The 26,401-nt window shown below is 56.2% G+C and overlaps 1 protein-coding gene across 2 annotated transcripts in view; it reads right to left on the bottom strand.

The window, feature by feature from the left end:
• KIF17 (kinesin family member 17) overlaps positions 1–26,401 on the bottom strand; it is a 48,340-nt gene that overhangs the window by 16,955 nt on the left and 4,984 nt on the right. For both annotated transcript variants that reach the window (XM_059995900.1, XM_059995819.1), the window contains exons 2-10: positions 25,197–25,343; positions 24,171–24,272; positions 18,515–18,704; positions 14,547–14,999; positions 10,149–10,258; positions 5,518–5,665; positions 3,425–3,978; positions 2,432–2,512; positions 938–1,143 (exon numbers count right to left, since the gene is read on the bottom strand). In XM_059995900.1, coding sequence (XP_059851883.1) covers positions 938–1,143; positions 2,432–2,512; positions 3,425–3,978; positions 5,518–5,665; positions 10,149–10,258; positions 14,547–14,999; positions 18,515–18,704; positions 24,171–24,272; positions 25,197–25,343 — 1,991 coding nt within the window. The remainder of the gene's footprint in view (positions 1–937; positions 1,144–2,431; positions 2,513–3,424; positions 3,979–5,517; positions 5,666–10,148; positions 10,259–14,546; positions 15,000–18,514; positions 18,705–24,170; positions 24,273–25,196; positions 25,344–26,401) is intronic.

The following is a 26,401-nucleotide window of genomic DNA, read 5'->3' on the forward strand; positions in this document are numbered from 1 at the left end:
GTGTGTTTTCTGTGTGCGCGGCACCACGCTCCCGCCCCGCCTCGTCGTCTCATCTGACCCTCACAACAAGCTTCCTGAGATTCTATCACCCACTGTACAGATGAGAAGCTGAAGCACAGAGAGGTTAACCTCAGCCTAGGCGGCAAAGCTGGGAAGTGGTGGAGGCGGACGGGAACCCAGGCAGTGACTACACAGAACCTGGTTCTAACTGCCCCAGAACCTGCCTCCCCAGACCTCATGTACCTGCCTGCCCCTGGACTGAGAGCCCCTTGAAGGCCAAGACCTCCCATCTATGCTTGCATCCTGGTGCCCAGCACGTAGTAGTTGCTCAGTTAATGTTTGAACAGTGGACTGTGGGGCCCGAAGGGGGCTGAACCCTTGGCTGTGGGGCTGACTCTGTCATGGAGGTGAGCCTGACTGTAATCTCAACTACAGTGGTGAGAACCAAGGCTCAGAGATGTTAAGCGACTTGCACAAAGCCGCAGAGCAAGTGAGGAAAGCGCGGCCCCGCAGGCGCCCCAGGGTGTGTTTGGGGTGGCTTGTCCCTAGGGGGAGCACATCTTCCATCAGGGAGGAACTGGAGGCTCGGCTGCGACCTGGGGGAAGCCTGCTTCGCCTGCCCTGAGCTCCTGAAGCCTGCAGGCCTGGCCCCTCAAAAACCAGGCGGGGATCTGGTGGCACCTGTGCTGCTTCGGGAGCAGAGCCCTGCCACCTGGCTGACCCGAGCACCATCCCTGCCCCGCTTCTCCTGGAGAGGCTCAGCCACATCAGGAGAAGACCTGGGTGGGGCTCAGGAAGAATCTATGGGCACCTCCACCCCTGCGCGCAGGGCACAGCTCCCTCCCGCCCCACATGGGGTCCCACCACCCCCCGGGCATAGCTCCCTCCTTCCCCACATGGGGTCCCACCACCCCCAACCCCCGGCTCAGGTGCTTACCGGGCAAGCACCTGCTGCTGGTCCACAGTGGGCAGTAGGTCATCGGTCAGCACTGCCACCTCCATACTGTCCCTTCTCGCAGTTGTCTTGGCCAGCAGAGACTGAGGCTGAGCCCCTAAGGCCACCTGGGCTTCACCCTCGGCTCCCACACTGGGCTCTGCTGCCAACATCACCTCCTCGGTCACTCCCGGGCCCAGGTCAACCTCCTGAGCACAAAGAGAAACCCAGGTGGAGGCGGGAGGCCAACTCCTGGACACGAGCTCACAGCGGCCTCAATCCCAGACGGGGGCAGCCCGGCCCCTGGCAGTCTGGGACGGATCACTTCTGGCTCGGGCACACCCAGTTATACAAAAATGCACCATTTCCACCAACATCCCCCCAAAACGGTCCCCCAGCTCCCTCTCCCACCCCTCACCATCCAGGCTACACACGGCAGCCAGCGGGATTTTCTTAAAATATAAATTGATCCTTCATAGCTTCCCATCACATTTGCAGTAAAATCCAGTTTCTTCCATGGGCTGCCGCACCCTCTGTGCCCGCTCCCTGCCTTCTCCCCACAACCCCATCCATACTGCCACTTCTCTGACCTCCTTTTCTGTCACTGAGAAAGTCAAGATCTTTCCAACCCCAGGACTCTGACACTTGCTGACCCCTGCTTGGTGCTCCCCCCAGCGCCTTCTTCCTGCTTCGGTCCCATCTCAATGTCACCTGCCGGCCAGGGTGTCCCAACCTCCCTGTCTCCCATCTCCTAAGAACCTGCAGCGCCGGCTCCTACCCAGAGATCAGGTCCAGAAGCTGGCAGATCGCTTTCTCTCTCCACAAATGTGGGCAGATTTAAAGCCTTCCTCCCAGTGCCTTTGGCCGGTTGTGTTCTCTGAAGCAGAAGAGAAAACAAGGGTGGGGTCTGAGAGCAGCAGAGCTCAAAACGGGTCCCCCACCCCCGGGGGGGTTCCCTGATGGTGCCTCCGGGGCCCCCAGCCCCTGCTCTGCGGCCCTCGTCCACCGCACATGCTGGGCCTCTCTGCTCTAGACAAGGGCTCCACGGCTGAGGAAAGTTTGCAAATCGCTGTGGATCAGCAGCCTCTTATTGGCAAATCGACAAAAAGAGAGGTGACGGCTCCTCTGATGTGCACGCTGCTTTGAGATGAGGATAAGCTGGGGGAGGGCTGGGGTTGTTGTCCTTGGTTTTTTTTGGTTTTGTTTTTGTTATTTATTTATTTATTTGGCTGCACTGGGTCTTAGTTGTAGCCCGTGGGATCTTCACTGCCGCATGCAGGACCTTCGTTGCGGCGTGCGGGATCTAGTTCCCCGACCAGGGATCGAACCCGAGCCCCCTGCATTGGGAGCGCAGAGTCTTAACCACTGGACCGCCACGGAAGTCCCTGTTGTTCCAGTTTTACGAGTGAGGAAACTGAGGCCAGAGAGGAAGGAGACAAGCAGAAGCATCCGGGAAGAATCAGGCCCCTGGAACTGCCCCTGCCTGTCAGTACTCACAGTCCTGGGCAGGAGGTCGTCGTCCGCCTCAGCTTCAGACCTGAGGTCACCAGGCTCCAGCAGATCTGTCTGGGAGGGGTGCTTGCAGGAGAACAGGGGCAGGGGGAAGAGGAGTGGTTGGGCCAGAATCATCCTTTGCTGCCCTGCCCCTTCAGCTCCCCACCTGCTCACCAACCCCACCACCTCTTCCTGAGGGAAGGAGGGGAGACTAGATGAGGGGGGAGAACAGGGGAGAGAGGAAATGGGGGAGAGAGGAGAGACACTGCTGTGTTGCAGGAGCGTTACCTGCATGACCTCACGTGAAGCATGTGTCAGCATCCCCATTTTATAGATGAGGAAACTGAGGCCCAGAAAGGTGACTGGACAAGGTCACACAACTGAGTGAGTGGTAGAGCTGGGATCTGAGCCCAGGTCTGATTCAAATGCCTGTGGTCTTTATACCCACACAATCACACATATGGGAAGGGAAGGGAAGGGAAGGACAAAGGGAAGAAGAGAGAAAAAAAGATTTTTAAACATAAAAAAAGAGGGTTGAAAAGGGAGAAGGCACAGGATAAAGGGGCAGGTTGGAGGAAGAGCTGCATCTCAGGATTCCTGGGTAGCCTGAAAGGTAGCTGGATTCTCACAGAACCCCCTCCCCGACAACAGCATGAGGGTTGACCAAGGCCACCTCCAGCTCTTTCAGGCCTGGAGCTCAGTGTAACCATGGCAACCAGCAAACTCCCTGCACAGATGTCCCTCCGTCAGCAAAACAGGTGCCCAGCTGGCATCGCCTGGGATCCCAATCCCAACCGTCCTACTGGTTTACAGAGCATCAGACAGAGCCTCTCTTTCCCAGACCCCTGAACAGCTGAGCTGTCGCCACGCCAGAGACACCGCAGAGATGGTGCCGGCAGTGCCGGAGCAGCAGAGGTTAGACGTCTGCACATGCCCCATGACCTCTGTGCCCCAGCTGAGCTCTGCCCCCATGGCATCCTGCATGACATCAGCTACCTGCGTGGTGACCTTGGGTACGTCCGCCTGGGGCACGTCCAGCCCGGCCCCCGTGGAGGAGAGCCTGGCCAGCTTGGCTTCCACGGCAAGTGGGTTGTGCAGGCCCGGAAGCAGCTCCAGGGCCCTCAGGTGGGGCTCTTCTCCCTGGAGGAAGGGCTCCTCCTCCCACAGGGGCTCCGTGGCCTCCCGGCTGACATCCTCATCTAGGAAGTGTCCACTCGGGGCCTCCACCTCAGGCACAGGGACCTCCAGGCTGGAGGGCTCCCTGGGCCCAGGGAAAGCCGTGGAGATGAAATTTTCTTCGAGCATGGAAGACTCATCAGACCCAAGAGAAACCTCCGACTTGGAGGCCTCCACCTTGGGCAGTTCCTCAAACCTGGAAGAAACCTCAGTCTTGAAGACACCCTCACTGGGCAGGGTGTCAGGCATGGAGTAGATCTCGGGTTTCACGGCCATCTTGTACTGGAAAGTAGGTGAGTGCTCAGAACTGCTGGCGAGCTCAGCCCTGGACATGACCTCGGCCTTGTAGAGGACTTCTGCCTTCAGGATAGCCTCTGCAAATAGAGACCTTCCTTTAGCTTTTTACAGGGTGGACAGGCGGGACCCTTCCCTGGAAGCTGGCCCCAAGCTCACCATCTCCGAGAGACCAGCTTAAGAGTCAGAGCCTCCCAGGCCCCTAAATACTGGCTTCCCATCTCTGCCCGTCTGCGCATCAGAACTCAAGCCCTGTCTCCTTCTACCTCTTCCAGGAAGCCTTCCCTGACCAGCTCCATGATCTTTCCATTCTCTGGCCTCCCCAGCCGGCCATTATATGCTGGGCTCTTACCACTCCGCCTTGGGTCTGCTCTTAATACATAAACTGACTTCCCTGCAGGTATTATTGTCTCCAAGGCAGAGAGCCCCCAATCAGCAGGTTCCACACCCAAGACCCTCAGGGGCCTCGCCGGGGTCTCAGGGCCCTTGTCCACAGGATAAGCTAGAGCCGTGGGATATAATGAATGCTGTGGATGGATATTAGCGAGACCAAATAAAATCCCTTGGAGGCCTGATATTCAAAGAGGATGGAGGGAACACTCCCAAGGACAGAAAGTGCTAGAATCTGCCCTTCCCTCTTCTTCCAGGTCTACACCAAGAGGGGCATCTCCCCGCCATCTGGGATGGGAGATGATCGCACAGGCCTTCTGCTCCCAGCTCATGGGCAGTAGACCAGCTCCTTTACATCCCAACCTCTTCTTTGTCACCGTGTCCTGGGCTCCCCTGAGAGAGTCCTGATGTCCCCTTCGCTGAGACATCCACTCCCTAGCTCATGGCCTGAACCTCTCCAAGCCTGAGTCTGCACACCTGCGTTGTGAGGATGCGGTGAGTCCCAACTCACTGAGGGCGTTCGGGAGAAGCACCTACCTACCCAGTACCTGGCACACGCAATGCCCAATAAACGGTACCAATGATATGAACATGTTGTCATCATTACGAGGTGGATGTTATAGTAATTGAGTACAGTATTTGAGCATTAGGAAGTCTTGGGCTGCCTGGCAGCACAGGTGTCTGAAAGATAGTGGTGGGATGGAACGTTCTAGAATGTCAAATAGAAGATAAAAATTTCCAGGAAGGTAAAAGTTCTTGCTAATGATTAAATGCTTATTTGGGGATGTGGTTGCTTTGGTAACAAATGGTCTCAAATGTGAAAAGAGACTGTAGAAAATGTAGAAACTGTGGGAAAGGATTTATCCATAAAACATGGGTGATATGTTACAGCTCTAAGTCAACCTTGGGAGGCGATCCAGCCTGTGGCCAAGGCATCACGAGGCAGTGCTGTGGGTAAGAATACTGGCTCTGGAATCAGACTGCTGGGTTCAAGTCCTGGCTCCACTTTACCAGCTGTGTGACCATGGGCAAGTTACTTACCCTCTCTGGGCCCCAGTTTCCTCATCTACAAAGTGAGGGTGACTGTGGTGCCTGCCTTGCTGGGCTGTTGTGAGGACTAAATAGAACTGAGCCTGGTGCATGGGAAGTGCTCTATAATGTCAGTCAGAGGGGTGAGGAGGAGAGCAGGCTGGCCTCCCTCCCGACAGCTTTGGGGGGCGGGGGCCCACCTGTCTCCTTGCGCAGGTTCTCCTCCAGTGCGGACAGCTTCACATCGTACGAGTTGCGCATGGCAGTGATGTCCTCCTCCAGCCGGGCCCTGGACTCCTGCTCTGCCTCATAGTCGGCCCTCAGCCGGGCCAGGCGCTCTTCGTACTCCTGGCAGAGGCGGGGGAATAACAAGAGGGGCAGCATTTATCGCCACTTCAAAACGCAGCTTTCAGTAATCCTCTTTTGTCATTCAAACAATCCGGAAAACACAAATAAGCCAAAAGAACAAAATTAAAATTCCTCCTCAGCACTAGGATGATTCCTGGCTGGTGAAGACCCTTCTGCACTTTTCTCTATACATTTTTAACGGGCTAGTAGTATGCCTACCTGTCTGTAATCTATGTTTTCCACAAAGCAGCAGATCATGAACACCTTTCTGCATCAACAAATATGTTTTAACCAAATAGTCCTCAAGCCATCGAAGACGAAATGTATTTGTATGCATCTGCTTCTCTCTCCATCTTTGCCATCACCACCAGCTCTCGTCTGACCTGGTTCCCCACCTCCACTCTTGCTCCAAACCTTTCTCCACGTGGCAGCTACGCATCCATAGATCATGTTTCAATGGCTTCCCGTGTTGGAGGATAAAAATCTAACCTCCTCAACTTGACCTCCAGTCCGCAGTGATCTGGACAGCCCACTCCATCTTTGCCACTCTTGGGCACGCCAGGCGCTTTCCACTCCTAGACACGCCCACTCCCCCCCATGCCCCCCACCCCGCCAGCCTCAGGGCCTTTGCCCTCACTCCCTGGCAAGTTCGTCCCTTCAGGCCTCGGCTTGGTAACAACCTCCCAGAGAGGCCTTCCCTGGTTACCCTCTCAGAAGATCACCACCACCGCTGTCACTTCGCTTATTTCTTCTTAGCCTGGATCATAAGTTCCATCATTCTCTGCATTTATTTGACTATAGATTAACCGTCCAGCTTCCCCACCAGAGAACACGCATCCTCCCATCTTGCAGCCTCGGTGCCTAGCAGAGAGGAGGGACTCGGGGAATCGCCGCTGAATCAGCAAGTGCGTGAAGCAGAACTGCTAGGCAGGCTGTTCAGGTGTCTGATATGCGTCCCCCACAGGGAGGGCCGGGCCTTTATGAACTAATGTTCGTCTGTGACCCGCTGTCTTCTGGAGCTGCTCCTGACAGAGGGGCCTGCAGCGGCAGTAAGCCAGAGGGGCGGGACGGGGTTAAAGATGGGAGAGCCCCTGCACACGCCCACCCCTGCAGATCCCCCAGGAAGTACAGAACCAGCACAGACTCCTACAACAGCACAGACGGCAAGACCTGGGCTCTCGGGGTGGAAGAGGAGACTGACCACCATTAGAATTTAACGTTTTCTGGGACTTCCCTGCTAGTCTGGTGGTTAAGACTCTGCGCTCCCAATGCAGGGGGCCTGGGTTCGATCCCTGGTTAGGGAACTAGATCCCTCATGCCGCAACTAAAGAGCCCACGTGCTGCAACTAAAGATCCCGCACGTGGCAGCGAAGATCCTGCGCAGCCAAGTAAACAAATATATATTTTTAATGTAACGGTTTGTGCAGCACAGTTGAGATGCATTGAGCCTCAGGGCAATACCTGCAATGTTACTGAGACCCAGGGAGGGTCCAGACTTGCCCAGAACCACGCAGCTCTCTGATGGCCTCATGGAGACCTGCAGCCCACGCCCCGCCTGCTTTCTCCTGCCCCTGCGCCCGCCCTCGCCTTCCTCCTCGTCCAGCTGGGATCCCAGCGCCCAGCACTACATCCATCCCTCAGCAAGCACCCCTGACTCCCTCACTTCAGCATCTGCCCCTACTCCCTCCAGCACAGCCCTGACCCCAGTTACACCCAGGCCTAGGCCCAGTGGCACCTACACCCCCGCAAGACCTGGCTGGAGATGCACACATGGGCCCGCACACACGGACCTGCGCACTCGCACACACGGCAGCACCGGCTTCCTTTCTCACCTGTAAATGTGTGACCCCAAATCTCAGAAGGAGCTCTAAGTGGTGTCCCACCCTTTCCTAGTCCTTCCACCTTCCCTCTCTCCGAAACCCTCCGCTCCCCCCATTTCCTGTCTGGTCCTCCACAGAGAGCCCTGAAGAGGGCAGAGGTGAACTCCCTCACCCTCCTCTGCCCTAAAGCTCTGTGTCCTCTTGTGACGGAGGACAAACCGTCCAAAGCCGAACCCCCCGTAGGAGGACTCTGCTCTTTCAGTCCCCCTCCCTCCTATACCTCGGACTTCTCCCTCGGTTCTAGATCATTCCCCACAATCCACAAAACATGCTCTACTACTTCCTTTCTTTTTGCCACACCATGTAGCTTGCGGGATCTTAGTTCCCCAACCAGGGATCCAACCCAGGCCCTGGCAGCAGAATCCTAACCACTGGACCGCCAGGGAATTCCCATGCTACTTCCAATATTAAAAACAATAAAACTCTGCCTTGGGCCCACCTGCGCCTCTGGCTCCAGCGCCCAGCGCCTAGTAGGTGCTCAGAAAATGCTTGTTGATGACTAAATGGGGTAAACCCAGACCTCCGAGCCCCGGCTGGCACCTGTTACACAGCCCAGCCTCTTCCAGCAGCAGGAAAGCCGCCTTATACCCACTCTAGAGATGAGGAAACAGGCTTGGAGAGCTTAAACAACCTGCCCGGGCACAGAGCCTGTAAGAACTGGACTCACAGAATGTAAAAGCTGGATGAGCCCTAGGAATCTTCTAGTCCAAATCCCCTGGTGCAGCTAGAGACGGAAGCCCACGGAGTCAAAGCTGCAGCCCGTGGCTGAGCCGACTCCTGGCCCGGCACCCTCTGTTACACACAGGGGCCCCCTCCCTCATCCTCAGCATCCTGACTGGCTCAGGAATGGAAAGGAAAGCACAGTCTAGGCACACAGAGAGTCTTAAGTGAAAGAACAAACGGGAGGGAGGACAGACCCCCTCAACTCTTCCTCTGAGTATGGCTCGCAGAAGAAACTCCAGGGCCATAAAATAGACTTGGTGGTGGCAGCGCCAGGGGACAGCGGTCTGACACAGCGTCCACTAAGCTGCCCTTGAGGAGGAGGCAGGTGACCCCCATCCCCAGAGCAGAAGGACCCTCCAATCACTGGCTACTCCAGCAGCCGGCCCAGAACAGCGTTCTTCTCCCTTATGACCACTAGGGGGCGACAGCGCCCTGCATATCACACAGCCAGGATGCCCGCCCACCCAACCCGGCTTCCTCAGGGAGGAGGCTTCCATCCCAGCCCCAGGTCAGCACCCCTGCCCCACGCCCCCCTTCCCCGTACTGCTTTGTGACCAACGTCCACCTGTCCCTATGAGATTCCAAAACACACCCTGAAGCGCAGCCTCTCATCCTGTGGGCTTGTGCTCAGCCATCCCCAAAGGTCCCCTCCTGCCGGGACCTCCCCACCCCGCCCTGGGGAGCCAGGCCCAGGGCCCCAGAGCTAGCCTGCCGCTGCCCCTGCCCCAGGAGCTCCCAGAGCAGCAGAGGAAAAGGCAGAATGAGCGGCTGAGTTCCCAGAACCTTGACGGGGCCTGGATGGGGCCGTCCAGGAGCTACAGTTGAGCCTCTCCCCAAATAGTAAACGCCTCCGCCTGTCGTGGCAGCACTTGGGGGGTCTTTGGTCGGTTCCTCCCAGCCCTCCAGCCCACAGGACTGAGACTCCCCCAGGCCTTACCCGGTCTGCCTCCAGAGGCTGGGCCCCAGGCCCGTGCAGCCTGCCCAGGGCTGCTCCCATCTGAGGTCATAGCTGAGTGGCAGTAGCCCAGCTGCAGACACGTCGAGGCCCCAGTCTCCACAGAGCTGTCCTTCCCTGGCATTAGGTTTTCCACCAGGAAGAAGCCAGTGCCCTACTTAAAGGGACCATCGAATGTCAAACCCCACCACATGCTCAGGTCTCAGAATGCAGCCCTCTAATGGCAGGAACCTCCGGAAATCAACAGAGACTGGAGTCAGGACAGAGCCTAAGCCAGGGGTAGGAGGCGCTGCGTGTCTGGCTGTGTAAGTGCCCCTGGGGTCAGCTCCGCATCTGTAAATCAGGGTGCTACCTACCCTGCTGGGTCCCAGTGTGCTGGAAGCCACAGTTGTGGGAGGACCCAGGTGCCCCGAGGTGACAGCTTTTGCTGGGAGGCTAACGCCCCACTTATCCACCGGTCAAGTCAAATGGGTGCCCAGGGGTCCCCACGGCCCACCCAGGCTGCCTGCTCTCAGCCCAGAGCCCTTCCGCCCTGGCCTCTTCACCGAGGCACTGGCCATCCCTACTGCCAGGGATGCCCTCTCCATTGCCATCAATCCACAGCCAGCTCTTCATGCAGCACAGATGAGAGATGGCGGCCCTGCAGACGCCCACAGCCCTCTCTGTTCTGCACACAGAGGCACCGACGGGGGACGGACTGTACTCTGGAGTCAGGAAACCGAGTTCAAATCCCGGCTTAGACTCTCCTTGGCTGTGTGACCTTGGGCAGGTCATGGCACCTCTCTGAGCCTCAGCTTTCTGAGCTCCAAAGGGAGACTGGAGTACCAACCCCCACGTGATGGTGGCGGGGAAATGGTATCGTTCTGGAGACGGTCTCCTGCTGGGCCCCACCTGCCTGCCCCTCTCCACCTGCCCAGGGTCTCACCTCCCGGATCAGCTGCTTCTCAGCCTCCGTGTTGTGCTGGATCACAGATGGGGGCAACAGCTTCTCTTCAATCTGGACGGGGTTTGGGGGAACCTGATTGTTCAGCAGGGCTGGGAGAAAAGCAGAAATGAGGGGCTGAGGCCAAGGTGCACATGGTTTGGAGGAACTAAGCAAAAATCCATAAAAAGGCAACTGCGTGCTCATTCAAAAAAGACTCAAAGTACTGCACTTATTTCAAGCATGTCTCTGTGTAAGATGCTCATATACTCATCCAACAAGTATTTCTTGAGCACCTACATGTTCCAGGGCCTGGGGGTTTGGCACTAAACAAAACAGACAAGACTCCACACACACGTTGTTTTCAACTGGGGGAGAAAGGTAAGCAAAATGCATAACATGTTAACAAGGAAATATTTTCTAAGAGAAGGAAAGCAGGGAGGGTGCTGAGAAATAAGGATCAGGGGGAAGGGCTGCAATTTTAATAGTGTGGACAGGAAAGACCTCTTAGACAAGGTGGGAGGAAAGCAGTTATTTGAAGGAAGTGAGGGAGTGGGGCAGGCAGAGATCCTGGGGACAGACAGAAAAGAATGGTGAGTGCAAAGGTCCTGTGGCAGGCAGGGGCTGTGGCTGTTCCAGGAACAGGCGGGAGGCCACTGAGGCTGGAGCAGAGTGAGCGAGGGAGAGTACGAGCGAAGAGCAGAGCAGGTCAGAGAGGGAAACTCGCAAGCCGTGGCGAGGGCTTTAGCTTCAACTCTGGGTTAAACCAGGCCATTGGAGGGTTTGGGCAGGGCAGCGAAAGGACTTGTATTTGAACAGGAGCTCCCTGGTTGCTGTGTGGAGCATGTACTGGGGGGACAATGGCACAGATTCTGGACCTGCTTTAAAGGTAGAGACAACAGGATCTACTGCTGGATTGGATTGAGGTTTGAGCAAAAGTGAGAAGCCCAGCGTGACCCCAAGGTTTCTGGCTTGAACACCTGGAAGGAGAGCGGTGTCACTGGCTGGGGACAGCTGCAGGACAAGCAGGTCTGGGAAAGGTTGAGAGTTCAGTGTCCAATATGTTAAGTTTGGAATGACAATTAGATAGATGGCCAGATGGCCAAGTCTGGAAATCAGACGACATGGTTTATCAATCAGGTTTGGGTTTTACTTCCTGATGTTTTTGACATCCTGGGAGACTTGATGGCCAGGAAGAGACTGCCCCTCCCAGGGCCAGCCAATTCCTAGAGGGAGTAAACAGCTTGTCCGGAGGAGCAACCCTTTCATGTGCAAACCAACCAATTCTGAGTCCACACCCACCTCTATCTAACTCTCCCACACAGCCAGTATTTCCCCTGCCCAAAGTCAACCGGGGCCAGGACCAGGCAAGCAGGGACAGCCCTTATGCCCCAATCCTGTCGGGCTTACTCAAGCTAGCCAGTCCTGAGCTGTTTTTCCTGCATGGCTGTGTCTTTCCACCAAAACCCCGATAAAGGCTCTGGCCCGGGCTGTCCCTCGCTCCTCTCTGCCTCCTGACCCACACTGGTGCTTCCCCCTGTGGCCCTGCATGGCGTGCCTCTCATTTCCAGGGTAACTGAGTAACATTACCCTTTCTTTCAATGACATTGACCTCTCTGTGTCACCACTCAGTCACCTTTATAAATTAAGACCTGGACACGCATCACACAGCCAGGCTGTGAGAATCATGAGCACGGAGGTGGTGTTTAAAGATGTGAGACCAGGGCTTCCCTGGTGGCGCAGTGGTTAAGAATCCACCTGCCAATGCAGGGGACACGGGTTCGAGCCCTGGTCCAGGAAGATCCCGCATGCCGTGGAGCAACTAAGCCCATACGCCACAACTACTGAGCCTGTGCTCTAGAGCCCGCGAACCACAACTACTGAGCCCGCCTGCCACAGCTACTGAAGCCCACGCGCCTAGAGCGCCTAGGCGTGCCTAGAGCCCACAACAAGAGAAGCCACCACAGCGAGAAGCCCGCTCACTGCAACGAAGACCCAATGCAGCCAAAAATAAATAAAATAAATTTATAAAAATTAATAATAATAAAAAAATAAAGACATGAGACCAGATGAGCCCACCTTAGGAGTGTAGAGAGAGAAAAGGCTAGAGGACCGGCCCTGGGACAGCCTGACATCAGGAGGTTAGGGATGGAGAGACTCACACAAGGGAGCTGAGAAGGAGTGGCCGCAGAGGCAGGAGAACTAGGACAAAGGGCGTCCAGGAAGCAAGGGTTTCAAGGAGAAGGGAAGGGGTCATCTGAGTCAGCTGATGCTAAGAGGACAGCTGAGGCCTCCTGAGGACCGATCACTGGATTTAACAACCAGGAGGGCATCCATGACAAGGGCAGCTTCAGTGGGATGGGGGCGCAGGGCCTGCCTGGACTAGGGGCGGGAGAGCAGAGCACGGAGGGCCAGTGAAAACAGACCAATGTTTCCAGTTCTGCTGAAAGTGGGGAGGGAGAAATATGCCAATGACCAGAGGGAGAACCAGGGCTGAGAGGGCAACGCTAACAGTTAAGTGCCTGTGCTGGAAACACCTGGAGCTTTGAGTCAGACACACCTGCCTGGTCTCAAGACCCAACTATAACGTTAAAGCATCCGGTACCGTCTGTTGAGCCTCACGTGCCAGGCTCCGTGCTAAGCCCACACGTGAATCATCTCGTGCGATCCTCTCAACCACCCCACAGCAATAACAAGGCAGGTGCTGTCATTACTTCCACTTTACAGATGAGAACGCTGAGGCTCAGGGGGGCTAAGTTGCTTCCCCGAGGAGCCAGGACGTGAACCGGTATTACTGCCCTGATCTCAGCCCCCTGCCTGCCCTGCCTCCGCCATTTCAGCTTGCTGGGCTCCATGCTCCAGATCCAGGAAGAGGGGATGCTAAGAGCCCTTACCCCCCAAGGCTGCCGTGATAACCATGGGAAGTCTGCAGGCATGTCAGCTGCTGGGTCAGGGGAGCCACCGGCAGAGCAGCCCCAACTCCCTCCTGGTGCCCCTCGCCATTCCTCCATCTAGCGTCCCCTCACTGATCGGGGGGGCTAAGCAGGGTCAGGGGTGGGGCAGGAGGGAAAGAGGAGGAAGGCAGATTGCCCAAGCGGAACCCCTCACAGTGGTGTTCAAGGGCCTCTGCACTCCAGGCCCGGCCAGCCCCTACATAGCCACCTCCCACCACCCGAGCCGCCAGGCAGTCGGCAGAACTACCTGTGGGTCCCCAAACAGACCTTAGAGCTTTGTGCATCTCTGCACAGACTGACCACTCTCATCCCGTCTAACAGGAGACTTCTCATCCCCCAAGACTCTGTGCAATCACCCCTTCTCCACTGGGAAGCCTTCCCTGACTGACCACACCCTACCCCCAGGTAGCCTTGGCCACACACTCCCTTCTGCCCTGCAGTGCCCTGTACGGATCTCTGCGCCAGATGCACACGACGCTCTGCTGGAGTGTCCTTCTCCCCCAGGAAACCAGGTATACCCACGCGGCAGAGCCTGGATCTGACTCACCTCTGTGTCCCCATGCCCAGCACAGGTCCACACACAGAGCAGGTATGAATGGATGGGGGCGGGGTGACAGGAAAGATAGATAAAAGGATGGATGACAGGGCAGAGTGAATGAGTAGGTGGACATGTGGGCAGTAGGATGGATGGGTGGGTGGATGGATAAACAATGGAGTGGGTGGGAGGACAGGTGGGTTGAGTGGATGGGTGGATGGATGGGTAGATGGATGGATGCGTGGGCAGGTGGACGGATGGGTAGATGGATGGATGCCTGGGTGGATGGATGGATGCCTGGGTGTAGGTCAATGGGTGTGTAGAATGGATGGATAGAGAGGAAGGTGGGTGGGGAGGTGGATGAACGGACAGATGGACTCAGTCTCTTTAGTGCTCCCTTCTCCCAAGGGATTCTCAGATAAAGAAAACTCTGGAGTCCCTTGGTTGCAAGGACCCTGCAGGCCCACGCTCCAGGTATAGATTTCTACCTGCCAGATGACAGCCAAACACCTGGGTGTGAGAGCAGGCATCACAAGGTGCCTAACTGGGAGTGGGCGTGTGACGTCGGGGGAGGGTGAGTCACCTAGCTGCTAAGCAGCACAGCATCACCCCGCTGCCATGGAGACAGCAGGCAGACAGGAGGGAGGACGGATGTGCAGCCTAGAGGCAAGGAACGGCGGACAGAGCCTCCAGCTGATGGGACAGGCCAGGCAGACAGGCCTCATGCTGGGTCATCGGCGAGCAGAAACCATCTAGGCCGTCACCAACCAGGGCTCTCCCCGGCTGTTCAAAACTCTATGCTCACGTGAAGTTGCGAGGAGGTGGGACATTGCTTCCATGCCCCGGAAGACAAAGGGAGAGGGCCTTTTTCGTCCCGGGCCCTCCCTTCCACTCCCTCCCCCTGCCGCCCACCTGACAGGTTGCTGGGGCTCATCTGCTGGGCCAGAATCGCCCTGAGCTTCTTGATCTCCTCCTGGTACTCGCGCAGGAGGGCATCCTTGGGGTCCTCGTTGATGCAAGGCTTGTTCTTGATGTTCTTGGCTCGGTTGGCGTAGCGCAGCGTGCTGAGGGTCTCAGCGTAGTTGTTGTCAGCGGGCGACAGGCAGGCCACCATCAGTGTCTTGGTGTTGCCGCCCAGCGAGTCCTGCAGCAGCCGAGTCAGTTTCGAGTCCCGGTAGGGGATGTGTTTGCAGCGCCCGTCCACCAGGGCCGAGATGACGTTGCCCAGCGCCGACAGCGACAGGTTGATCTTGGTGGCCTCCTTGAGCCGCTCCCCCGTGGCACCCGTCTTGGACTGCCGCTCGCTGCCTGCCAGGTCCACCAGGTTCAGCTTGCCTGCCCGGAGGTGGTCCTTGCCCCGCTCATCTGCAGACAGACCAGGCAGAGGGGTGAGGGCCCTGGGGTGAGCCCCACGGTAAGGAGACCTGGGTGCTCCCCACCCACCGAGGGTCTCATTTCAGCTGCACAGGAGCCCCATGAAGGGGGTGCTAGGATTGTGCCGTTACAGATGAGAAAAGTGAAGCTCAGAAAGGGCATTTAACATGCCTAAGGTCACACAGCTTCCAAGAGCAGAAGCCAGGGCCAACTGACTCCAGGGAGCGGGGGCTGGGAGGCACAGGCTGCTCTCTGAGTGCTGCAGGATTTCTTACGGCTATCGAGACAGCTCTTACAGATTCCTTGTGAGGCAACGGCGGGGCGGGGCGGGGTGGGGTCAGTGGGAGGCAGTGAGGGGATGTGATTGGGTCACCAGGGAGCTGAATCCCTCAATGCAAAAAACATCGGCTTTGGAGAGCCTTGGACCCAGTTCCCATCCAAGTCTTGCCTCCTACTTGCTGTGTGACCTTGGCAAAGCCACGCACCTCTCTGACCCTCAGATCTCACATCAACAAAATGAGACTAACGATAGCTCCCCACCAGCGTTGGTTGTTGGAAGGAGCAAACGGACAGCACACTTGTACGGAGTCCACACAGGGCCCAGCACACAGCAGGGATTCGTTTGCCCTGAGAACGAGCCCAGTTCTGCAGTGACCGCAGCTGTGCTGGCAGGGCAGACCCGTGTTCTGGGGGTGACGGGAGCCGGGCACTGGCTGGGAGTAGGGGCCTGGAGCACAGGTTTTGAAGGCAGAGCCTGAGGGATCCGGTCTCGATTCTATCCCTCGGCAGCTGCGGAACTCAGGGAAATTAACTCTGAGCCTCGGCTTTCTCTTAGTAACATGGGAATCTAAGACCCCCCCCTGAGGGCTGTTGTGAGGATTACACAGAGAGCACGGGCGTGAGGGGCTCGGGGTCATGCCTGGCACACAGCAAGTGCTCCTCAAATGACAGCCTGCGGCTCTTGATACTATTAATAATTCTTACTGTCACCAGAGGACATGGTAAACGGTTCCAAGTGAAATAGGGGGGAGGAGCAGGGGCTTCCTCCTTAGTTTCCTGCTGGTTGAAACCAGAATTGGCCTGGTTTTGCCCATGAGCACAGCTACCTGAAGTAAAAAGGTCTGGCTGGCATCCAGTGGAAGCTTGGACATGCAAGGGGCTTGATTCTTTGGGCTATTTTTTTCTTAAGGAGCAGCAGGAAGGAGGGACTTCGAAATGCTCTTTTGGAAAGCTCTTTGCAGAATGTACTGGGAGCCTTAAACAGGTTTGTACCCATGCCCCAGGAGGCCTGCTCCAGGGAATCTAATCTGAGGAAATGACTCTAAAAGCAGAAAAGGGGACTTCCCTGGTGGCAGAGTGGTTAAGAATCCACCTGCCAATGCAGGGGACACAGGTTCGATCCCTGGTCCAGGAAGATCCCACATGCCACGGAGCAACTAAGACTGTGCACCACAACTACTGAGCCTGTGCTCTAGAGCTTGCAAGCCACAACTACTGAAGCCCGCGCCTAGAGCCTGTGCTCTGCGGCAAGAGAAGCCACTGCAATGAGAAGCCTGCGCACCACAACGAAGAGTAGACCCCGCTCGCCGCAACTAGAGAAAGCCCATGTGCAGCAAGGAAGACCCAACGCAGCCAAAAATAAATAAATAAATACATTTTTAACAATAAATAAATAAAAGCAGAAAAGGCTTTGTACACAAAGATGTTCAGCATGGCATTATTTACAACACTGAGAAACCGGAAACAGCATTAAGATCTTGTAGAAAAAAAAAAAAAAGAGCTTGTAGAGGGCCGGGTAGAGGAGGGTGCTGACTGATGCGCGGTCCTTCAGCCACCTTCCATGGTCAGGAAGACATGGCAGGAACTACGTGGGAACATTCTTAGGGATGGCATGGGAAATGAAACATGGGGAAGAAACTTTATATAGAGCAGAAGATTTTAAGTGTGTTTAAAATTTGCACAGGGGAAAAAAGGATCAAAATAACATATGCTTAAATGTTAACGGTTGTGTTTATGAGTAATTTCCCCTACCTTTCTCTAACTCCTAAATCTTTATTGAACTTATTTTATAATGGAAATAAAAAACATCTTTAAAATTTTTAAAAAGCCTGTTTGCAGGCAGCCTGCCTCATCCTTCAAACCCATCTGCAGAGACCAAAAGGCACCCCACAGGGCCACTCGCTCCTCCTCCCTCCTGATCTGTCCTCTCAGGCCCTAGTCCCTGCCCCCACCTACAGCATCACCACCTACAGGATGTGATCACACCACCCGCTCTCCCCATATAATCACCCCTGGGGGCGACTCTGACCCAGCCAGCACCAGGGGGTTGGCCTGGAGCCAGGTCACCACACAGGTGGGCAGTGTGCTGCTGGGGGTTCTGTCAACCCAGGCCTTGACCTTGGGCTGGGATCTCTCCACAATTATGCTCCTAGTTGGGCTGAGGCTTCTTCCTGCCCCACTGCTCTCCAGAGTTCTGTTTGTGATGAACCACAAACTTGGAGGCAATGGCAGTGTTAGTGGGAAAAACCCAGATGTCAGAGAAACCTGGGTTCAAATCCCAGCTCTACCACTTAGCAGTTAAGCGGTACCTTGAAGCACTTAAGTAAGACCTTGAACAAGCAGGTCACTTGACCTCTCAGAGCCTCCGTTTCCTCATCTGTTAATGGGAATTATAATGCCTGCATTTAGGACTGTTGTGGGCTTTAAATAGAATGAGGTGTGTAAAGGACTCAGCACAGCGTCTATAGGTGGCCTGAAATAAACGAGTTCCTTTCCTTCTTCTTCTCTTTCTCAGTAGCTCTTCCAGAAATAAAGAAAGAGTGAGATGGCTTTGGAGTAGAGAATGCTAAAGAAAGAGGAGAGGGCTTCCCTGGTGGCGCAGTGGTTGAGAGTCCGCCTGCCGATGTAGGGGACACGGGTTTGTGCCCCGGTCCGGGAAGATCCCACATGCCGCGGAGCGGCTGGGCCCGTGAGCCATGGCCGCTGAGCCTGCGCGTCCGGAGCCTGTGCTCCGCAACGGGAGAGGCCACAACAGTGAGAGGCCCCCGTACCGAAAAAAAAAAAAAAAAAAAGAAAGAGGAGAATCCTAAAGTTCTGGGTGGCACACACTCTGGGGGCAGACCCCTGGGATAGAGGCCCAGCTCGAAGACCTTCTAGTTGTGTGACCGCGATTTCCTCACTCATCTGTAAAATAGGGATGATATGAGTATCCACCTCATGGGGTTGTTGGAAGGAGCAAATGAGCTAATGCAAATACATTGCATGGCACGTAGAAAGTGCTCAGTGGTAGCTACCAGTATTATTACTGTTGTTGTTGATGATGCTGTTTATCCTGGAAACGTGGGTCCTGGCACAGGGACAGTCCTCTTGTGTTTCCTCCAGGCAACCCCAGCATCTCTTCCCAGTTGCGGCCCTCGAGGCTCCGAGTGGTGAAGGGTCTGGGCTACTAGGAGCAGGCACCCGGCTTGGTGGTCCGGCCCCCTCCGCCCCCGCCCGGCCCCACATACCCACCGCGTAGATCTCGATGCTGATGGTGAAGATGGAGTGGGAGCGGGAAGAGTCCTTGTTCATCAGCGTGTAGCCAACCGAGCGGTTCTTCCAGCCCGTCTCCATGACGCGCTCGCACTGGGCCACACTGTGCACCGTGTGCATGGAGAGCCCCTTCACGTACACCCCCTTCTCCGAGTGCTCCTTCAGCTGCGGGCAAGAGGCACGGGTCAGGGCTCCCCGGGGAACCTGAGGGAAGGGCCCAGCTCCCACCACCTCTGCCCTCCTGCAGGGCGGGTTGGCACCTCGGATTCCCTGTCACAGGTTGGGGGTTTGTCCTAGGTAGAACCAGCCTCAAACCCACCCCCGCCTCTCCCTTGTTGTGGGACCTTGGGTCAGTGACATCATCTCTCTGAGCCTCCGTTTCCACATCTGTAAAATGGGTACAAGCTACCTATCCCTTAGGGAGGTGGTGAGGATTCTGTAAACTAAGGCTCGTACAACGCATGGCACGATGCCTGGCACATGGTTACTGCTCCATAAATGGCAGCCGCGGTCTCACTGTTGTTGTTAGTGCTGTGGTTGTGAAGGCGGCTTCTGGTCTGGGGCTTCAGCTCCCGGGGGCCGACCCTGTCTGTAGTCATTCACCCAAGGGCTCTGAGTGCTTCTCCCCTGACCTGCCAACGTGGCTTCTGCTCGCCTCCCTGCCGCGGCTCCACGGCAACAAGAATGTTCCCAGACCCTTGGATCATGGCGGGTGAAGGGCCATTTGCCGCCCAGAACTCCCACTGGCCCCCAGCCCTCAGCACGATGGCAGCGAGTAAATCAATTTATCTGACTGCTGCGTGCTTGCTCTCCAGGCAGCTGAGCTGTTTTGTTGCTGACACAGAGCTGTGAAAAGCAATGTGAGAGGAAATAAAACCACTCTGGGAAGAGCAGAATGAATTAGGACAGAAGTCATCTGTCCGCTGGTCTGAGCCAGAGTAGGCTCAGATGCTTTGCCCCGGGGCAGCTTCAGGGTCCCAGGTAGGGCTGGGCCCCTGCTGCAGAGCAGGGCGGGGGGCAGAGGGGGGCAAGCACAGGCTTGCCCTATCTCCCCAAGTCCGGAGAAAGAGCCAGACCCAGACCGAAGGACTGGGTTTCACGGAACAGATAAGCGACGGAGGCAAAGAAAGGTTAAGTGGCTTTCTGAAGGTCACACAGCTATTAGTGGCAGGGCAGCACTGGGGTCACTGGCAGTGGAAGACTCCAGAGGCAGGGCTTGGAGAGAGGCTGCAGCATCCTGGAGTAACTGAAGTTTGATATGACAAAGGGCTGACCTTGACCTAGAAGGTGGCTGTGAGGACGGAGCTCAAAGGACAGGAGCAGGAGAGCCTGCAAACAGAGCAGGGCTTGATGGTAGCCTGGGATGCTGTGTGCCTGCTTTGGTCACTGCCACACTCTCAGAGGCTAGACGCCTGCCTGGTACATGCTAGGCGCAGGTGACGGATGGCTGCTCCTGGCCTCAGGAAGAACGCGGTTTCCTATCCAGTCAGACAGACTCGGGTTAGAAACCTGGTTCTGTGACTTGCTAGTTGGGGAAGTCATTTTGCCTCTCTCGGCCTCGGTTTCCTCATCTGTAAAATGAGGATGATGAATCCTATTTCCACAAGACTTTTGGGAGGATCGAAAAGAGAATGGATGTGAAAGGAGCTCTGTGGGGGTTTCTGGAGGGGGTTCGGTGAGCACAGATACCAAGAGGATGAGGCCGTCCTCTCCAGCCTGAGCAACCTCACGAGCAGGAAAGGAGGTCAGGGGAGGCAACACCTAATGTAGGGGTCTCCCACCCACCCTATTTTTAGGCCCAGGAGGGCTCGCCCCCTCACCTCCCGACCTTCTGGATCCCTCCACCCCTCCCCTGCTGTTCCGGCCTCCACCCACCTCCCGAGTGTCAGGCGCCAGCCCCGCCCCGCATTCCTTGGTAACTGTTCCTCCCGGATGCCAGGCGGAGCGCGGTCGCCATGGCAACCAGCTGGGATGCGGCCGAGTGCGGGGGAGCGGCGCGCATGCAGGACGGGACCACAGCCGGCCGGGAAACGCCCCCATGGAGGTGCGGGGTCCTGCCACTGGCCCGACGCCGGCTGCGGGAACCAACTGGAAAGGCCCCTGAGGGCCCCACCTCCGCCACCCAGCACTGAGCTGGGTTCCGTGATGGTGGTTCGTAGTGTTGGGGGAGGGGGTGTAATCGGCTTCCCCAAATCCCTTGCTGGCCCTCGCTGATCTAACCACTCTCATTAGAAGAATTACCAGGCCGTGGGCTGTGCTGTGGAGCCTGGCCACCTGGGTGCAAACTCCATCTCCACCCTTTACTGACTGTGCCCTTGGGCTAGTTCTTGAACAGCAGCTCCTCCTAAGGCTGTTGTGAGGGTTATACAGAACCCAGCTGTCCCTGCTCTGAGAGAGCTCCAGGCACCCATGGGCAATGTCTCTGAGCACATCTGTCACTGGCGGCCCTCATCCTCAGGCAGCCTGGCTCACCAAGCCTGAGGCCTGTGGTCCAGCTGGGCCACGTACAGGCAGCTGCCAGCCCTTGGGCCCGCAGGGCCTGGGTAACCGAACCCATCCTAGGGTCCATGATAGGGAGGAAGTGGAGGGGGCTGGCAGGGGCCCCGATGCTGCAGGCTGGCCTTTCGGGGCCGACAAGCAGGAGCAACTCCCTGTGCCTTGCTCCCGTCCCCATGTCCCCGTCTGGGGGCTGAGTTATGACTCAGCTGCTCCAGCTCCAGGAGAGAGAAGACAGTGGAAAGACCCCAGCTGGGTGGCTGGAGGTGCCTGTGTAGAAAGGGCAGGGCACTGCTGTGTCTGCGAGGAGGTGAGGAGGAGGGGGCTGGGGGCCAGTCCTGGTCTGGACGGGGACTGGGGGTGGGGGGAGTTCACACCCCTGTGGACCTGCTGTAGTCTGTGGCCTGACCTCCAGGGTCTTCCCAGTAAGTCTCTGTTGAATGAATGACTCAATTAATGAATGTTCCTCCCACACATGGAACCCCACTACTCGCTTCTCACTGCCCCCCGGGTTTCCTATACTTCCCACCCGGAAGAGTCTGGGAGGAAAGCACCTGACGACTCAGATCCCACATATTCTGGTATTAGCGCCATTACTAGTAATTTGCTGTGTGACCTTGGCCAAGTCCCTTCCCCTCCCTGGGACTCAGCTTCCTCATCTGTACCATAAAAGGACTGGACTTAGAAGCTCTCCAAGGGTCTTTCTGGCTCAAAATTTTAAGGATTTTCCCACTATCTGGCCAGCACAAGCAAGTTTTTTTTCAAAACGGCTGCTCCCTGGGGTCGGATGTGTTCAGTTGGGCCATACAATGGTTGCAGGACAGAGAGGCACCCACAGTCCCTCCAAATGAAGCCAGGACAACTGGAGGGCCTAGGGGCAAGTGGGGGGCTCTGGATCTGAGCAGGGAAACAGCCCTGCCCCACATGGATGGGGTGGGACGGGACCCAGGTGATCCCAACGTCCTGTCCAATCTAGAGGTCAGTGAGGGTCTGGAAGACTGGGGGGCATCGGCAGCAGCCCCTTTATCTGGTTCTGCGCCCCCTCCCGTGGCTGTCAAGGCCTGTTCCCTGGGGAGATTTAGGCAGTTGGGCCACGGAAAATGTCCAACCCTGACTCTGTGGCTTCCTAACCTAGTGGCCACAGGCAAGTCACCTCCTCTTTCCCAGCCTCCTTTCCTCATCTGCAGAATGGGAATCTCCATAGCAACCTCCCAGGACTGATGCTCATTAATGACTGACATCCCCCAGCTCAGGCATTCTGACTCTGAAGGAGGTAGTTCAACCTCCACCGCTGGTTGTGGGCCTCTTGTGGGGGGCCTGGAGGCGGGCATTGGTTTCTTGGTCAGATAAGAAGCCCCAGAGTCTGGGGGCAGCCACCAGCACGCTGGCCACAGATCTGGGTCAGTCTCCCCTCATTGGGCTCCTCCTTGGACTTTTATTTTTTGGCCACGCCGTGCAGCATGCGGGATCTTAGTTCCCTGACCAGGGATGGAACCCAGGCCCCCCGCATTGGGAGTGAGGAGTCTTAACCACTGAACCACCGGGGAAGTCCCTCCTCCTTGGACTTGACCTGGCCCATCCAGGATTCGGAGAGTCCCAGAGGGGAGACATAAGCAAGCCTTGCCCAAAGGTCCCGGACCTGGTCCAGCCTCGCCACCACCTGGCTGTCCAGTTCTGGCAGGTCACTTGACCTCGCTGGGCTCCCCAAAGGGTCAGCCATGTTGTGCCTATCTTTTTTTTTTTTTTTTTTTTGCGGTACGCGGGCATCTCACTGTTGTGGCCTCTCCCGTTGCAGAGCACAGGCTCTGGACGCGCAGGCTCAGCGGCCATGGCTCACGGGCCCAGCCGCTCTGCAGCATGTGGGATCCTCCCGGACCGGGGCACAAACCCGTGTCCCCAGCATCGTCAGGCGGACTCTCAACCACTGCGCCACCAGGGAAGCCCCATTCTGTCTATCTTGATAGAGCCCTCAAAGCATCTAATTCTGCTTCACCCAGCTGGGAAATGATGTCCTTTCATTCCGATTCTAGCCTTTCAGGAGACTGAGGACAATTGACGAGGTGAGCAATGCTCAGTGACCAGTTGGGCCAGCCCTAGTTTTTTCTGTCTTGAGTCCATTTTGCAACCCCCAGGTCATATTCCTCATCCTTTCTCGGAATCCCAATGGCACGAAAGAGCTCACACGTCGAGCCCCTACTATGCGCTGACCCTCTGCTCAGCAGCTCACCCTTGTTACCCTCTTCAATCCTCACAACAACATTCTGAGGTCATATCATCGATCTTTGGACACCTCCACACCAGACCCCTTTCAGAGGGGGACAAGGTCCCAGAATCTGAGCCCATCGCATGTTTGCGATGCAGGAACCTGATGTCACACGGATCTGGGCTCAACTCCAGGTTTGGCCCAGCTCCCTGCAGTTGAAGCTTGGGCACGTTAATTACCCTCTGTAAACCTCCCTTCCCACGTCGGTAAACTGAGGATAATAATATGGGTATCCCCAACTTTCTCTGAGTTCAAGTCGGAAAGAAATCCGATTTTCACTTTTACCAAAAAAGCCTTTATCGTACTAATGTCAGTCTTTCATAAAAGCAAAGTGGAATCAAGATTTTGGAAAGCAGGGGATACTCTTCCCTTTATGCCATTTCAGCTTTTACAAAACACTCGCTCTGCTTTCTGATAGTGGGGGAAACCTGTATCTACCTAACGAGGTGACTGGGAGTATTAAATGGGATAACATGCCTAAAGCAGTGAGTAAACAGTAAGTGCTCAAAAAATGATCACTATTACCTTTTAAGCTTGAAAGTCCCTTAGAATTTTTCAAAATAATTTTTTAGAAGTGGAACCCTTTTTTCAAATGAAATCCGTCACCAAATTCCATCTATTTCAACAGATGTAAGTGGCACTGCCCCAGAGAAGGCCTCCCCTCCCCTTGCGCGGTGCGGGTAGGCCCAGTAACCCCTCCCCTGCCTCACAGACTCTGAGACTACTCCAAAATTCAAGTTCAAAACTCCCCATTCTAGTCTGAACCAGCGCCTGTGTCCTCAGGACCCTTCCCCATATTTCTGAGGGAGCACCCCCAATGCCAACCTCCCCCTCTAGCTGCCCCCACACACCTCTGCCGGGGCTGCACCCACCTCCAGCTTCTGCTTGGTGTCAGTACCCAGCAGGTCACGGACGTCTTCATTGTAGATCTCCAGGTAGGAGGCCCGGACCAGGAACTTGGTGTTCTCTGCACACTGCAGGGAGAGCAAAGATACCTGAGCACCCGCTGCCTGGACATCACAAAAGGACATCATGGCAGGAGGTGTCCCCAACCTCACCTGACCCTGCCTGCCTGGCCAGCTCTCCCCTCCTCTCCGGCTTCTCAGAGGGGCATCATTTTCCTACTGCCATGGACCCATGCTCTCTCTACAAGCCTCATGGGAAAGGAAATGGGAGAGGCCTCCCCACTGTTCAGGTAGAGAGACCAAGGCCACGGGGAAGGCCTGGACCAAGCACTGGCCCTGGGCTAATCCCTGGCAGTTCTTCCAGTTGCCTGATGTTCCTGTGGGTCATCAAAATGAGTCCCAGGTGTAGTACAGTGGGCTCTGCAGCTGACTCGTCCCTGCTCTGCCATTTCCCAGATGCAGGAATCTCTGCGCATTCATGAGTGGTCAGCAGGGCACGTCTCACCTGCAGCCTGGACACTGGGATAACTGGTCTGGGCCCAGCCCATAAGGGCTCCAAGCCTTGGCTTCCCCATCTCAAAAATGAGGATAACAGCTACCTCCTGGGCCAGGGTGGTAGTGAGATAATTATGCAAAGGGCTTTGCACAATGCTTGGCCTGTAGCAGCTGCTCAATTAAAAAAGGAAGCTATGATTGTTTACAGCCATTTCTTGGGCCAGCACTCTGGGTCATCATATCCATGTGAAGTGTTATACGAAATGTTAAAATCCAAAAATGGCAGGAGGAAAACACAGCAGGTCGAATTTTCTCAGCTTTAAGTTCTCCCATCACCTCTTCAGAAACCAGAGCCTGCGCCTGTCTGCTCATCTGTGCCGCGTCAAGGCCGCTCTGACCGTATCCCACAACCGCTGCCCAGGTCAAAAGTGCTCTGGGATCATTCACGGTAACGCCTGGGGAGCCCAACCCTGCCCCTTCCATCCCCCAGGCCCGTACCTGGACGCTCTCGAAAATGTGCTCGAAGGCCCTAGGGATGATGCCTCTTTGGCAGGGTGGGTCAGGCAGGCCCTGCATGGTGAAGGACTTCCCGCTGCCTGTCTGGCCGTAGGCAAAGATGGTGCCGTTGTAGCCCTCGGTGACGCCCTGTGTGGGAGGACACAGCCCAGGGCTCAGCTGGCCAAGCTCAGCCAGGCTTGGGGCCAGGCCCGGGGCTGCAGGGCTGCCTCCTGACTCACAGACTTAGGGCCCCTCCCTGGCTCTCCCACCACGGTGGCACAGGGCTGGGGGAGGGAAGTGCAGAGATGAACGCGGCACAGCTCTGTCCTCAAGGGGGTCACTGCGCGGTGGGGTGGGAGACTGTCCCTGTGTATGGCTAAGAGCCTGGCCGCCATCCTTTACTGACTGTGCCCTTGGCCTGTCCTTATTCAGGCACATGGAGCCTCAGCTTCCTCACCTGTAACAAAGGGTAAGAACAGCACCTCCCCTGAGGCTGTCGGGAGCTGTACACAGGAATTATTTCACGTGCTGGCACACGAAGTGCTGGCACACAGAGGTAGGTGCTCCCTAAATGTCTGCCTGGAATGTGCGGGAGGCAAGACATACACACGTGATCCTCATATGAGGCGGAGGTGCATGTAATGATGGCGTACAGGACGGGCAAGGAGAGGGAGTGCCAAGAGGGGGAGACAGAAGGTGCAGGAAGCGCCAGGCAAAGCTTCCTGGGCAGGTGGAGGAGAAAGGGGGAGCAGAAAGGGTGGCTTGGATTTTAACAGGTGACAGGAAGAGGAAGGCATTCTAGGCTGAGGGGACAGCCTGAGCAAAGACCAGAGAGGTGAGAGGCTGAGAGCAGGTGGAACTTGGGCGAGGGGGATGGAGACGAATCTGGGAAGAAGCAGGAGGCAAACCAGGTGGCATACCCAAGGGCATCCTTCATTCACTGATGCGATTGTTCTTTCCATAGGTACCGACTCTCTCCTCTGAGGGGGACTGGCTGGTAACAGAGCCATGAACCAAGAAGCACCCTAGTCCTTGCCCTCACTCAGCTCATGAGATCACAAATTCTAGAACTTAGTATGGGGGCAGGGGAATCCTGTGTTAGAATGTGGGCCCAGAGAGCTGTGTCCAGGCCCCCAGGGCCCAGGTGGCATTTGTGCCCGTTTCCACTGCAAAGGCACATCCTGTAGGGACTTCCCTGGTGGTCC

The sequence above is a fragment of the Delphinus delphis genome, chromosome 1 (genome assembly GCF_949987515.2).
Source record: "Delphinus delphis chromosome 1, mDelDel1.2, whole genome shotgun sequence".
Lineage (NCBI taxonomy): Eukaryota > Metazoa > Chordata > Mammalia > Artiodactyla > Delphinidae > Delphinus > Delphinus delphis.